The following is a 15400-nucleotide window of genomic DNA, read 5'->3' on the forward strand; positions in this document are numbered from 1 at the left end:
AGAGACGTCACTTTTGGTACCTGTTGCATTTTGTGCTGTGATCTTCTATTACCTAAGCACAGTCATCACGGAAAATTTAGATTAAAAAAAAAAAACAAAAAGCCAGCAAACACTCCCAGACCCAGAGGAATGCTGTGGCCACAGATACAGGTGGCAGCCCAGCTGGGAGGAGGACCCAGGCTTCCTGAGCCAGCCAGGCTGCCTCGCAAGATGGCTGGGGGGGGTCAGTGGAAGGCCGAGTGGCTCTGGGAGCTGAAAGGGTCCATTCTTCTCTTGTCTCTCGCCTTGTACCTCTTGGCCTGCAGTGTGCAGCGGAGTCTTCAGGAAGTTTTCAGATCCTTCCCCAGGACAGCTCTGAGAAGGAACGAAATGGACTCAGCCATTGGTGTCTTTCCAGACCCGGGCACCAGAAAGACTGGGCACTCTGTGCCCATGCGGGCCCAGCCACAGCAGGTTGTCCGAGCTGTTTGTGGCCGCCAGCGGAGACAGGAAGAAAGGCTGGGAGAAGTCTTCAAAGACCGCACATGCCTGCCCAGGAGAGGCTGGAACCTCCTCCTTTGAACTCTTCTCCTTCCCTAATTGCTAGTCCATAGAGACCAAGCTGAAAATTAGTTTAAATGCTAAATTGAGTTTCAAACCACGAGCCTCAGCCCCTCTAGAAACAGGACACCGTGTAAAAATAGAAACTTTAAGTCAACTTGTTTTTCTAAGCTTTGTACAGCTTTGCTGTGAGGTCCAGAGTCCTTTGGCAAATAAGTGATGTCTGAAGAGATTCAGGTGTGCTGGGAGGGTTCCTTCAGGATGGAACTGGCTACTCTTCATTATAAAAAAAGTCAAGACAGCCTAAAGTAACCCTGAAAGAAGACGCTTTGCCTGAATCAAGTTTAGCATCAGAGCAGCCATAATCCTCTGCCGAGATTCTTCAGAACTATGCAGTTGGAGGGGTAGAAGGCAGGCTCATTCTTTCAGGGATGGAATCAAATGGTAATTAAAAGCAAACGATTGCCAAGGTCATTAGAGATGCCAGAGCCTCAGGATCGGACTCGTAAGCAAATGGAATTGGTCTTTCTCCAAAATCCTGCACTGATTTAACCACAGGATCGTAAATCAAAGGGGCTGTCTGAAAACCAGACAGCCTTCCCCAGGCCGTACATCTGAAATACTCCATCCCAGCACACGTACAGCAGGGGAGCTACTCACGGGAGGAAGAAAAGCACCGGGCTTTGGGAGTACCCGAGCGCTGCAGGAAAAGAGCATGCTGCGCTTTCTCTCTCAAATTCTTTAGGAGCCGCTAGGCTGTGAGCCAGCATATGTTTTGGGGGTAGCTTGCCTCTCAGAGGCTTTTTAGAGGATGTGTGACCTGTGCGGCTTCCTGATATCAGTGACACCATGGGGATGTTGAGTCAGGTGGCCTTGGGGCCTGGACTTTTCAGCCCAGCTGCAGGAGCCAGCATGGAGGGACGTCTCCTGAGCATGTGCTTGGTGTGGCTCCTGGGTGGGTGGGCGACCGCGTCTCTGGGGTATAGAAGGAGCCAGGTGCTTGTGGAAGAATTCCATGCCACTTTTCTTTCTGCTAGTGTGGATTTGCAGAGGTGATGGGAGATGGAGGAGGTGGTGGACGACCAGAAGTTCAAGATGTTATGACCTAAGACGGTTTCAAGAACTAGTCTTATGGGAAGGAGAACCCTAGAAGAAAACTGTGACTGCTCCCTGGAGCCAGGTGTTTCCTATAAGGCAGCAAATGTTGCACAATTCTATGAAAAAACAGAGCTGGCAATTGGGATAGGTTGAGGGGGTCTTGACCCTGAAGGGGTTGCTTTTGTGGACGTTTTATCTGGGCCGAGGTGTGCAGTGTCACAATTGCTGGGCTACAAGGCTGCTGATATACACTTTTATTGCAGAAACAGCTCATTATATTTCTTGACTCCAGAGTATTTCAGCAGATAAACAGGCATGCAAGGTTGCTTTATTTAAGGAGTTAGGGGATCAGGAAATATTTCTTGTCAGGGACAATGCAAGTGGTAAACATTTTATCCCTTAAAAGGCAAGAAAGCTCAGAGGACATGAGGAAAGCCTGCAAAAGCAGGAAATTGGCCATTTAAAAAGTACGCATGAGGTCCCTACTCCAGGGAGTGTTCGCTGAGCCCCGAGGGGAGAAAGGAAGAGGATGGGCCAGCGAGGAGTGCCCAGTGGATTTACAGCAGATTTAATAAGTCTACTTTAATTATTTAAATGAATCAGAATGCATAGGAGTGGAAGAAAGAAACAAGTAAAAATAAATAAAAATTCTTTTTGGAAACCATTCTTAAAGTCTTTTCTCTTAAAGAACCATCTTCTTAGGGTCCTTGGTCTCCAGCTGCTGGGTCAGTGGTCATGTGAATGCATAGGAAAGGTAGAGGCAAAATGGTCTTTTTTATTATTCTAATGTTAACTAAAACAGAAAAGGCCTTTGTGAGCTCACTTCTCAGATTCTAAGCTGCCTTGGAAGCCCATTTCCAGAAGGCTAATGTTGCTCTTAAGGACCTATCAGCTGCCCCTGCTGAACTCCAGGGCGCAGAAGTGTTTGGTTGAGTTTTGCTCCCCTCTGCTTCATAGCCAACTACAGACTCAGGAATTAGCAGCCTGGTTTCTCCTTTTCTCCCTTGTCCTCCTGGCCCAGGCCCCTTCCTGGACAGTGGTAACAGGCCCGGGGTGGCTGTGCAGCCTCCCTGAGGCTCTCTGAGTCTCCCTGGCACCACAGAGGTGCCTGCATCCTGGCAGGGATGACGCAGCTGCACGGGGTCTGTACACTGAGGGGCTCCCCTCACCTGCGGAGAGTGGGTGCTGGGCAGCAGGTGCCTCCGTCCATCCAGGCTGCCATAGCAAAGCAGCATGGACTGGGGACAGCCACTCACTTCTCACAGTTCTGGATGTTGGAGGGCCAAGATCAAGGCACCAGCATGGTGGGAGGCTGGAATCCTGGTCAGGGCTCTCTCCCAGTTTGCAGACTGCTGACCTCCCTCTGTATCCTCATGTGGCAGCAAGACAGCTGGAGAACTCTCAGGCCTCTTTTATAAGGGCACTAATCCCCTTCTTAAGGGCTGCACCCTCATGACCTAGTCACCCCCCACAGGACCCACCTCCTAATTTCCTCACATTGATGGTAAAGATTTTAACATGGATTTCGAGGGGACACAAACGTTCAGTGCGTTGGATAGACAGCAAGCCTGCCCGGGCAGTCTGTACCTAAAGCCACAGCCCTTCACCCACTTCCTTCTGAAAGTGGCATCATCATGCTCCCTTTAGGTGATCAAAATGAGCCCGAATTCACAAGCTCCTAGAATCCCAGATATGAAAAGCACCCTGAGTTCCCTCCCACAAGGCAGGTGGGTGCCCATCATTTGTGATGAATGCTAGCTACTCCATTTAACTCTTTACATGTCCAATGCCAGCTTTCTCTCCATTTGCCTGTTAGCCGAGAACCCTGTGCAACTCTCTCCTGGATGTCATGGGAAATATGACAAAGAGAGAACACTTGGTCTTGGCCTCAAAGGACTCATAATACAGAAGACCCGAGAAGGATGTACCTGCAGGGTTATCTACAGCAGAAATTTAATCAAATACTCGGCACATCGCAGTTACAAAGAAAGCTTTCAACAGGGGCCGTTGGCCACTGCAGATTTCTTTGTGAGAAACATTTTTGTGTTTTTTATCCTAGGGAACAAAACCCTAGGAAAGGAAGTTTCCGTCATCTGCTCCCATTTTTTCTCCTTCTTGAACAAAACTTTTAGCTCAAGGAACACTGTTTTTGAAGGCTTGTGTTTCATGCAGCCTGCTTCCTTAGTTGATCTGTTCACAACAAGATCACATCAAGTAATTTCTTCCATTCTGGGAAGATGGTGAAAATAAGCGGATACTGTCAGCAAATGTTGTTGATGAACCACCTCTCCAGAAATAAATATTGGCAGGGAACAGAGAAAGCCTGGAGAATCCCCATCAGTCATCAGCTGGAGAAGACCTTTTCCTGGGCTGGAGTCCTTGCTGGGGAAACATCTGTTCTCTGCAGCCTGTGAGGCAGCTCTGGCCAGGAGGCAGTACGCAGCAAGTCCTAAGACCACATTACCATCCTGGCTCCACTTTGGGTTTGTAAAGTCATCTGACTTTTTCTCTCCAGGTGCCTTAGTTGCCTCATCTGTAAAATGTATGCATGGTCTCCTGGGAGGTTGTAAAGTCTAAGGAGATGCTGTACTTGATCCCCCGAGACTCGAATATCCTGTGAACGCGTGCTGTAGTTATTTAACTTGCTACCCGGAGAATATCCTGTGAACGCATGCTGTAGTTATTTAACTTGTTACCCGGAGCTAAGCAGGAATCAGAGAGCAGAGTAGGCAGAACTCCACTCTTTGCCTAGAACATTGCTCATTTATAAAGTATAAGTTTCTTTCTCATTTTTAGAATAAGTTTAATTTTTTTTCCAGAGATTATTTGCATAGGATCTTTTTTCTCCCTTCCCCTTTCTGATGAAAGCTTTTGATAGTGTGTGTAAAGAATAGCAACAAGGAAACACTTTCTGGTTCCTCTGCTTTAACCTTCAAATCTTCTGGGTACAGAAGCTCTGGCTTTAAATAGCCCTTTCTAGGATTCATGGAAAGGGGATGCCGTGGAAGCCAAGTTGGTGAGCCTGGGAGAGGACACTTCTCAAATGAGAGTCATGTCTTGGAACATGGATCCCCAAAAAAGAGGGAATAATTTTACAGAGCAAATGATATTCCACAGTACCAATCACTCATCATGTTTAAAAACTGCATATGTAATTCTCTTTCCATGTATCCATCTTGGAAGAATACTGTTTCTGAAAAACATCTTAGAAAAGAGAAACTTTAGAACCAATACAATATACAGGCTTTAATTTCTGCTTCTCTGTAGTTGTGCCCGTAGGTCTCTAATTTTTATTCAGGTCAAAGATTATGAGAATTAGCATAAATGATATTTTTAAAATTTGTTACAATACAGAGGTGTCTCCTTATTCAACGGTAGCTAAAATTGTCCCCTCATTGACAGTATCCACAGAGGCCAGAAACAACTCTGCTTGTTACAATAACTTTGGTTTCTTCATGACTGCTAAAGAGTTGTCCCAGCACTTGGGGAGGCTGAGGCAGGCAGATTGCCCTGAGCTCAGAAGTTTGAGACCAGCCTGGGCAACATGGTGAAACCCCGTCTCTACAAAAAATACAAAAAAAAAAAAATTATCCAGTCATGGTGGTGCACACCTCTAGTCCCAGCTACTTGGGAGGCTGAGGTGGGAGGATTGCTTGAGCCTGGGAGGTGGCGGTTGCAGTGATCTGAGATCGCATCACTGCCCTCCAGCCTGGGCAACCCCCAGACTTTCTCTTTCCCACCTCCAACAGAGTGAGACCCTGTCTCAAAAAAAAAAAAAAAAAAAAGGTAACTAGTCAACAACCAAAAATAAAAATAAAAAGTAAAAAAAATTGGGAAAGAAAAATGTAAATTAAAACCACAATGAGATATCAACTTACCAATTAGGGTGGCTATTACAAAATACAAAACAATCAAAACTAGAAAATATCCAGTGTTGGGAAGGATGTGGATAAATTGGAACTTTATACATTGCTGATGGAAATGTAAAATGATTGAGCCACTCCAGAAAATGGTACAGTGGTTCCCCCCCAAAATTAAACATAGAATTACCAAATTGATCCACCTATTCTCCTTCTGGGTACATACCCAAAATAATTAAAAGCAAGGACTTGAACAAACATGGTCCTAGCAGCATCAATCACAGTAGCCGCGAGGTGGAAGCAACCTAAATGTCCATCGACAGATGAATAAATCAACAAAATGCGGAATATTCATACAATGAATATCAGCCTTAAAAGGATGGAAATTCTGACACATTTTACAACATCGATAAAACTTGAGGAGCTTATACTAAGTGAAACAGGCCAGATACAAAAAGACAAATAGTGATAGTTTCCCTCAGATGAGGCACCTAGAATAGTCAAATCCACAGAGACAGAAAGGAGAATGGAGGTTTGCAGGGGCAGGAGAGAGAATGAGGCGTTAGTGTTTAGTGGGTGCAGATTTTCAGCTGGGGAAGATGAATAGGTTCCAGGGGTAGCCGCACAACAGTGTGAATATACTTTAAAATGGCTAAGATGGCAAATTCTATGTTAGGTATTTTTTTAACACAATAATTTTAAAAAAGCATCTAGTTTAGGGATTTGGCAAGACCAATACCCAAGAGCCAGGTTTCTCCCACTCCCTGCACCCTCCATAAATTCTCAGGCCCACCTGATGGAAAACAAGCCTCCCTGCCCCTGTGCCCCCCACAAAACAAACAAATAAACAAAAACCATGCCTGTCCTGCTCTTCTCTGCTATGGAACAGCAACACTTGAGCCCAGGACCATCATTCTCCTGAAGTGACCACGTCCCACTGGGTCCTCATCTCGGATCTCAGGACCCCGGCCTCATTATTCCTAAAGGAAAGCACCTCTGAAAACACCCATTCTGGAACAGCCCAGGCGACAGCAGTACCCCATCTCCTCCCCCGAGCCTTTTCCTTGTCTGAGCCAAAGAGCAGTTGCTCCTCGACGTCGTCCCAGAAGCATCTCTTGCAAGAACTAACATCCCTTATTTCCTTTCTCTCTCCCACCCCTAACTTAGAAGCTCTCTGAGCTCTTCCTGAATTGATCCTGGTATTTGAGGAATTAAATCTTTTCAGGAATTGAGACTCTCACCTCCTTAGAATGACCAGAAATGAAGGAGTCGCAATTGATGTTTTTAAATTCCCAAATTACAGATAGCAAACCAAGTTGTGGGGAATGGCGCAGAGGGGAGGTGAAGGTTGGGGCTGGGGAAGCGGGGCTGCCAGCTAGGCTTTGAGGACCTGCTTGGCGGAGGGGGTAGCCACTACCAGCGATGAGCTGCAAATTGTAGGAGTGCGCAGCTCCTACTGGCTGACTGGGGAAGATCTGACTCCGCGCTTATTCTTACCCTGATGGTATGAGTGCTGCACGTGGCCTCTCTTATTTCAGCATGTGCTAGGCTCACCTGTAGGTGGTGGTAAGCTGCCCCGGCACAGCCTGTGTCTGATAACAGGCATCACAGAAGAACACCACCTTCCTGGCTGTGAAGCTTTCGTGATTGGAATCCAAGTTCCCAGCCAGAGTCAGAGGGGGTGTCACTGGTCCCCACACCAGGACCACAGGCCTGATTTCAATGGTGACTGTTCCAGCACTTATGCAGGAGCCCTGGGCTGGGCACACTATGTCATATTAACTTTCCACCCTGTGTTTTGAATATCAGAACTCTTGTTGAGGTAGAAACTCTGGAACCTTTACCCCATAGTAGTTGACCAAGGAAACATAAAGGCAAAACTACCGTACTCAGTAATCCTTTCTTTTAACTCAGTTTATATTTTCTTCACCTTAAGGTGCATTTGAAAGATAGTGGCACATAGGGTGGCAGATCGGCCTTTATTTAATGTTCACGCCAAGTAGGTGCACTGAGTGGGAACCACATTAATCTGCTGTTCATTTCTTGCAGCAGTTATGCAAGTAAGTATAATGATCACCATTGTATAAATGAGGAAGTTGAAATGGAGAGAAATAAATAACTTGCCCAAAATCACCAGCTGTGAAGCGGCCGGGGCTGGCCTCGGCCCCCAGGAACTGGCCAGAGACATCTTTCCGTGACATAATTAAGCACTGGCCTAATGGGCCTCATGCAGGAGCTCATCTCTATTTCTCCTGTAGCTTGCAGAGGGCAGCTCACTGCTGAGCACAGGTTGCAGGCAATTTCTCTGTGTGCCCCAAAGCCCTCTGTAGGAAACCGCAGGCCAAAAAATGCATGTAGAGCCTGGGGACGCCCAGGACTTGGCCTTCATCTCAATGCTGGAGCTATTTGATCCAATTGTCTACAAACCACAAACCATGTTAGCAAAGGAAACATTCTCTCGCATGAAGTGCAACTCTATGCCCATCTAATGCACACAGCAGCAGAGCAAGTTAGCGAGCAGCAGCTGGGAAGCCCACAGCTCCTCCTGCCCTCTCTGGGAAACCAAACAGCCACCACAACGAAATCACATGTTGAGTGAGGGCTGTAAACCCAAAGACCCTGGTGACTGAGATCTCCAACTTTAGACAACTGCTAGAGAACAAGTGTGTGCCTGCCCAGTCAGTGGGTGCCCCTCAGCCTTGGCCGCAGGACAGATGTGAGGCCATGAACTGATGGCATGAGAGTGCGGGGCTGGGGTGGCCCAGCCGTCCCCAGAACACTGAGCTACCAACTTCTACCTCCCCACCACAGCCTGATCCGATCGGCACGTGCTGCTAGTGGTCAGCGTTCTGCTAGCCTACCAGCTTTGCACCCCCTGGGTGGGAGGAGAATAGCAGAGGGATGACCCAGGTGCAGGAGGAGGCAGCCCGGGCTCAGAGGTGTCTGAAGACCTTGGTCAGACAGCGAGGCACTGGCACTGTGTTCAAGCACCCTGTGCCCTGACTTCCAGCATCTCTGATGTGTGCACCCCTCACCAGAGAGGCCTTTCTGTGTCACAAACCTAGACAGCCCTTGTTCCCTGCTGTGTTCGTGTTATAAAATAGACTAGGCAAGAGAGGGTCTTCTGGAAGGTCGGAGCTGTGGCTGTGTTGCTTAAAGCTGAGAAAGCAGGAAGCAGATGAGGAACGCAGAAACCTTCTAACCCTGGAGGCGGGCAGACCAGGACAGAGGGCAGTGTGCAGGTGCGCTTGCTGCTCCGCAGCCTCCAGCTCTCCCTTCTTGCAGGCCGCCTCCTCCACTCCCTCTTCTAAAGGACCTTGCCTTTCCTACACAACTCCATTTCTTCCACAGCCAGTGGAACGCTGGCCTTTTTTTTTTCCTGTGTGTCTCCTAACTTTTTTTATTACAATAAATTTTAATTGTGGTAAAATACGCATAATGCAAAATGTATCGTTTAACCAGTTTTAAGTGTGCAGTTCTGTGGCACTGAGCGCATTCATGTTATTATGCAACCATCACCACCATCCACTTTTTCATCTTCCCAGACTGAACCTCTAGTCCCATTAAACCACTTCTTGTCCCCCGACTTCCAGCCCCTGCAACCACCATTCCACTTTCTGTCTCTATGAATTTGATCACTCTAGGAACCTCATATAAGTGACATCATACGGTGTCCTTTTGTGTCTGGCTTATTTCACTTACCGCGATGTCCCCAAGGTTCATCCCTATTGTAGTGGGTGTCAGAACTTCCTGCCTTTCTAAGGCTGAAACGTATTTCATTGTATGGATAGACCGCATTTTGTTGATCCGTTCATCTGTCAATGGACACTTGGGTTGCTTCTACCTTTTGGTTATTGTAAATAACCCTGATGTGAACATGGGTGTGCAAATATCTATTCAAGTCCCTGCTTTCAACTCTTTTGGGTACATACCCAGAAGTGAGATTGCTGGGTCATATGGTAATTGTGTTTTGTTGTTTTTTGTTTTGCTTTTTGAGGAACCGCGTTACTGTTTTCCATAGTGGCTGGACCATTCTGTATTCTCATCAGCTGTGTTTAAGGGTTTCAGTTTATTCACATCCTTGTCAGCTTGTGATTTTTTGATAGCATTTTTTGATAGTAGCCATCCTAATGGGTGTGAGGTGCTGCCATCATTTCTTTTTGAAATCAAGTGTCCAGTGCATGTGGTCTGAAAACTTAATAGGATTCTAAAGAGTCCACATCACATCTGAAATGTTTGCGTAGGTCTGTACTGTCAGGCAAACACGTGTGCACTTGTGAGTACACAGGCACACATCACTGTCACCTCTGTCTGTGCCCGGAGCATGATTCCAGTTGGTTCTTGGTGTCGAGGTTGTTAGTGATGGTGACCTGGTACCTGGTGAGACCCCATTTGCCGGAAGCACGTGTGCACTGCTCCCTTGGGAAGATAGAGGCCTCTGAATGTGTTTGTTTCTTGGCTTCAGAACCATGACCATGCCTGCATCGCCTGTCGGATCATCTTTCGGTCAGATGAGCACCACCCTCCCATCCTGCCCCCGAAGGCGGACCTGACCATCGGCCTGCACGGGGAGTGGGTGAGCCAGCGCTGTGAGGTGCGCCCCGAAGTCCTCTTCCTCACCCGCCACTTCATCTTCCATGACAACAACAACACCTGGGAGGGCCACTACTACCACTACTCAGACCCGGTGTGCAAGCACCCCACCTTCTCCATCTATGCCCGGGGCCGCTACAGCCGCGGCATACTCTCCTCCAGGGTCATGGGAGGCACGGAGTTCGTGTTCAAAGGTAGGATTCCCATCTCGAGTCCCAGTATCACAGCCGATTAACAGCCCTGTGACATTTTTGTGGAGGCAGAGCTGAGGGAAAGGACCTCTTTTCTGCCTGAGTTCCTAGGAAAGAAATTGGGGAGTCATTTCTGCCTCAGTCCTTCCCAACGCCCTCTGAGTTTCTCCCTGCTCAAAATGGATCAGGTGGACAGCCTCCGCTTGCAGGCCTGAACGGGGGAGGAGTCCGCACCACTGTGTGTGGGAAGTTGCCAGCCAGGGAGGATGTTACTGGGAATGAAATCTCTGGCCAGGTGCGGAGGCTCATGTCTGTAATCCCAACACTTTGGGAAACCAAGGCAGGAGGATCTCATGAGGCCAGAAGTTTGAAACCAGCCCGGGCAACATAGTGAGGCCCTAACTCTATAAAAAAATAAAATAAATTAGCTGGATGTGGTGGCATGTGCCTGTAGTCCCAGCTGTTCTGGAGGCTGAGCTAGGAGGATCGCTTGAGCCCAGGAAGTTGAGGCTACAGTGAGATATGATCGTGCCACTGTACTCCAGCCTGGGCAACAGAGCAAGACCCTGTCTCTAAAAAACAAAAAAAGAAATCTCAAGTCTGCACTTTGTGTTCTTCATACACAACTCTGGCGGATTCCATGCTGCCCCTCTAATAACACTGCGTTTGCTTGCGTGCCACAGTGCTTTCTTGAGTGAGCAGTAAAGAGGTGTTAGTGACACCTCGGGTGCTCAGAGCTGTCCTTTCCAGCCCTAAGCTTGTCGTGTAGTTGAGAGGTTGTCACCTGCTTGGAGGTGGGAGCATCTGTGGGAAGGTTCAGGCTGTGTCCTTATCACTAAACGAGGAGGGGAGGAAGGAGCTGCACCAGGCTGCTAGCAACAAAGCAGGACTTGTGGTTGCTGTTTTTAAAAGGTTGCTTTTTTTTTTTTAAGTTTGAGCATCTTTGTAAAATGGTGTCAGCCCTATCATGCCAAATAAAGAGGGATAGCCTCGATCCCAGGTGACTCCTCCAGGATGGCATTCCAGGGTTCAGTCCCATTACTATAAAATGTTTCTGTTAACCCAGAAAGTCCTGGAAGACTTTAGCCCTCCTTTTGGGTAGCAAGGTTTGCTCCAGGAATACAGGCCCTTTGAGAAACTTAATTGAAAGCAAGCAATCTTTACTTGACTCCCCCCCGGAGCTCATCATGTGATACACGGAAGTGGCCCCCTGGAGGGACCTTCAAAAGCATTTCTCCACAAAAGCTGGGATTTGTATTTAATTTATTCACTCACATTTTTCTTGCTTGCAGCCCAACTTATTTTAGATGCCTGATGTATGGGCCCGTAGGAATGTGTGAGAACGCCAACTAGAATAGGTGTTTGACACCGAAACTTTTAGAAACCCAAAAACCTTTTGATAAAAGCAAAATTCCAGCCTTTGTTGAATATTTTTTTTCAATCCCAAGGAGTCAGCATCACCAAATAAAACTCCTTAGGAGCATTCCGAGCTGTAGTTTTATTTCTGGCCTGCAGGCACTCCCAGCCATACTCTGGGCTCAGTGTTTCTACACCAGATGGTCTGTGTTGCATGGCCACACCTGCAGCATATCGGTGTGACTGCCACCCAGATCAACAGGTTGAACTCTTCTCCGCCTGACAGTGCTTTGATGACTACTGTGGTCAGATGGATGAGTCTGTAGGTGGGATTGTTTTTGGAAAAGAAAGCCTGGTCTAGTTAGAGTGTGGCCAGTGTTTTCTGGGTGGGTTTCTGGATCCCACGCCTACTCTCTGGAGTCATGGAACTCTCTTCTCTCGTTTGCAGTGAATCACATGAAGGTCACCCCCATGGATGCGGCCACAGCCTCACTGCTCAACGTCTTCAATGGGAATGAGTGCGGGGCCGAGGGCTCCTGGCAGGTGGGCATCCAGCAGGATGTGACCCACACCAATGGCTGCGTGGCCCTGGGCATCAAACTACCTCACACGGAGTACGAGATCTTCAAAATGGAACAGGATGCCCGGGGGCGCTATCTGCTGTTCAACGGCCAGAGGCCCAGCGACGGGTCCAGTCCAGACAGGCCAGAGAAGAGAGCCACGTCCTACCAGATGCCCTTGGTCCAGTGTGCCTCCTCTTCGCCGAGGGCAGAGGACCTCGCAGAAGACAGTGGAAGCAGCCTGTATGGCCGGGCCCCTGGGAGGCACACCTGGCCCCTGCTGCTGGCTGCACTTGCCTGCCTTGTCACTCTGCTGCATTGGAACATCCGCAGATAGAAGTTTTAGAAAGTTATATTTTTCCAAACCAGGATTCCCTACTATTGACAGATTTTCTTTACCAAAAGAAAAGACATTTATTCTTTTGATGCACTTGAATGCCAGAGAACTGTCCTCCTTTTTCCCCTCTCCCTCCCTCCCAGCCCCTGAGTCATGAACAGCAAGGAGTGTTTGAAGTTTCTGCTTTGAACTCCGTCCAGCCTGATCCCTGGCCTGAGCAACTTCACAACAGTAATTGCACTTTAAGACAGCCTAGAGTTCTGGACGAGCGTGTTTGGTAGCAGGGATGAAAGCTAGGGCCTCTTATTTTTTTCTCTTAATTATTATTATATTTCTGAGTTAAACTTAGAAGAAACAACTATCAAGCTACAACTTTTCCTGCCATTTTCCTGTGGTTGCAGCCCATCTTCCTTTGAAATTGTTTTACTCTCTGAGTTTTATATGCTGGAATCCAATGCAGAGTTGGTTTGGGACTGTGATCAAGACACCTTTTATTAATAAAGAAGAGACACAGGTGTAGATATGTATATACAAAAAGATGTACGGTCTGGCTAAACCACCTTCCCAGCCTTTATGCAAAAAAAGGGGAGAATCAAAGCTTTCATTTCAGAAATGTTGCACGGAAAAGTATCTGTAATTAAAGTTTCGAAGTAATTTAACCTATTTTTACATCATTTGTCTTGCCTTGTTAAGAGAGGAGACTCGCTTGTTGGCTTCTGGTTGCTGCAGGAGGCATGTGGCTTCCTAGCCTTCTCAGTAGACAGGATGATTGGGAAAATAGCAACATCAGTCCTGTTACACATGAGCAGTGACACAGGAGTGGCTGCAGTGTGGTACATGCCACACAAATGATAGAGAAAGTGCCTGTTCATTGCAGTTTCCTCTTCCTGGGGGACCTGAGCCCTGACTCACACTGTCTTATTAGGGGCAGGCGGAAGAAGCTGCACTCTGGCATCCATGCCACCTTCTAAGATGAACACGCGGAGACAGAACTTCAGCTGCTCAGAGAGAGTGCAGTGGGCATGGTCTGCCCTGGGGGCTTGCTCCCTTACGCCCTGACTTGGCGCACAACCAGGGCTTTGTGTAAAGCCATCCTAACACTGCACATACTGGCTCACTCAGTGTCTTTCCTGCTGCTGATGTGGCTCTGTGCTGGCAGTTTCAGGGTCAGTGTGCTCCTTTCCCAGGAACATTAGAAGGGCACAGGAGTGCATGTCTGCCCATTCCTTTGGAGTATCTCGGATGATGCTATCCAATACCAAGTGTTACTGCTCACAGAGACTGGGAAAGGGAAACGGGAGTAACCTAAAGCCAGATGGAACGAAAGCAAACATGGAAACCATGATCATGGCAAAGAGCCATGCTTGTATTTAAGAAGTAACTTTGGCCGGGCGCGGTGGCTCACGCCTGTAATCCCAGCACTTTGGGAGGCCGAGGCGGGTGGATCACGAGGTCAGGAGATCAAGACCATCCTGGCTAACACTGTGAAACCCCGTCTCTACTAAAAACACAAAAAATTAGCCAGGCGCGGTGGTGGGCACCTATAGTCCCAGCTACTCGGGAGGCTGAGGCAGGAGAATGGCATGAACCCGAGAGGTGGAGCTTGCAGTGAGCCGAGATTGTGCCACTGCACTCCAGCCTGGGTGACAGAGTGAGACTCCATCTCAAAAAAATAAAAAGAAGTAACTTTATGAAATGCCATAGCATTCAGTGTGGCATTAAGTTATAACGACCACATAGAGTACCAAAGTGCTTTAGATTATATTTTAAGTTGTGGTGCAGACTGAGGGGGCTTATTCAAAATGAAAATACTAACTTAAATGTCTACCAAGTTCAATAAACAAAGATGTCAAAATACTCTCAGAAATACAACTGATACTATCTTTAAAAGACTTAATAAAATCGTGAAAAACTGTATTCACTGCTGAAGAATACCTCAGTGATTTACCACAATGCAGTTCACAAGCACTCCCCTAGACTCAGCTATTTGTGCTCTTAAAAATATGCTACATATATGCACGTACACATATACCCAAATATATAGATATTAACATGTATACAATGTATGTATATGTATATATTTATTAGGGATGATATGAAATTTCTGTGGTCTTACCACTTTCTGATACAATACAAATCCTTACCAACAAGAAACAATAGAATTTACTCCCAGATCACTGGCACCTTAGCTTTCTGCCTGTTGCCATCTCACCCACATACACTCCATCTTATCTTGGTTGTGTCATGTTAGCACAAATAAGACTCTAAATTCCCCAGTGTCCCACGATGATCTCCACGTTACGGGATTTCCCATCACCTCCAGGAAACAGCGATTGATCTCTAAGAGCCATTCAGGTTTGAGTGTCAGAAATTTTAACTCAAGACCACGGCGCTCTATCTGAGGAAGGCATGTCTGGCCCTTAAATATTCCATCACAAGCTTAAAGTACACAGCATGCAATCCGTGCTGGCCAGCCTCCCCCTCAGTTAGGAGCAGGTCGTTCTACATGGGAATACCAGATTCAGGGAAGGTGGTGAAGAGCGAAGAAGACCTGCTGGGACCAGGCTTCCTCCCCTGGGGAGCAGGCTGATGAGGGCCAGGTCAGAAAGCTGTTCTTTGGGCAATAGCAAAATCTGGGTGTCACTTAGACTTCTACTTCATACAATCCAAGTTGACCTGGGGCTCAAAAGGAAATTCCTGGCCTCCTGACTCTAGCTGGTGCAGAACTAAAGGTCAATTTGCTCAGACACAAGTTCCTGTGTCAGAGAGCAGGATCACGCTTCATGCTCAGGTCTGCCACCTCTGGGTGATGTCGTCGTAACAGTCTGCAGCAGTAGTCTGATCCCCTGGTGGCATGCTAGGGTA

The 15400-nt window shown here is 47.5% G+C and overlaps 1 protein-coding gene across 1 annotated transcript in view; it reads left to right on the forward strand.

Moving 5' to 3' along the window:
• The window catches only part of APCDD1 (APC down-regulated 1), a 33847-nt gene extending 20653 nt beyond the window's left edge, over window positions 1–13194 (forward strand). Inside the window, exons 4-5 of the mRNA XM_032152821.2 lie at window positions 9964–10285; window positions 12087–13194. Coding sequence (XP_032008712.1) covers window positions 9964–10285; window positions 12087–12535 — 771 coding nt within the window. The 3' untranslated portion in view covers window positions 12536–13194. The remainder of the gene's footprint in view (window positions 1–9963; window positions 10286–12086) is intronic.
• The last annotated feature ends 2206 nt before the right edge of the window (window positions 13195–15400 follow it).

This window comes from Hylobates moloch, unplaced genomic scaffold (assembly GCF_009828535.3).
Source record: "Hylobates moloch isolate HMO894 unplaced genomic scaffold, HMol_V3 SCAFFOLD_5, whole genome shotgun sequence".
Taxonomy (NCBI): Eukaryota; Metazoa; Chordata; class Mammalia; order Primates; family Hylobatidae; genus Hylobates; species Hylobates moloch.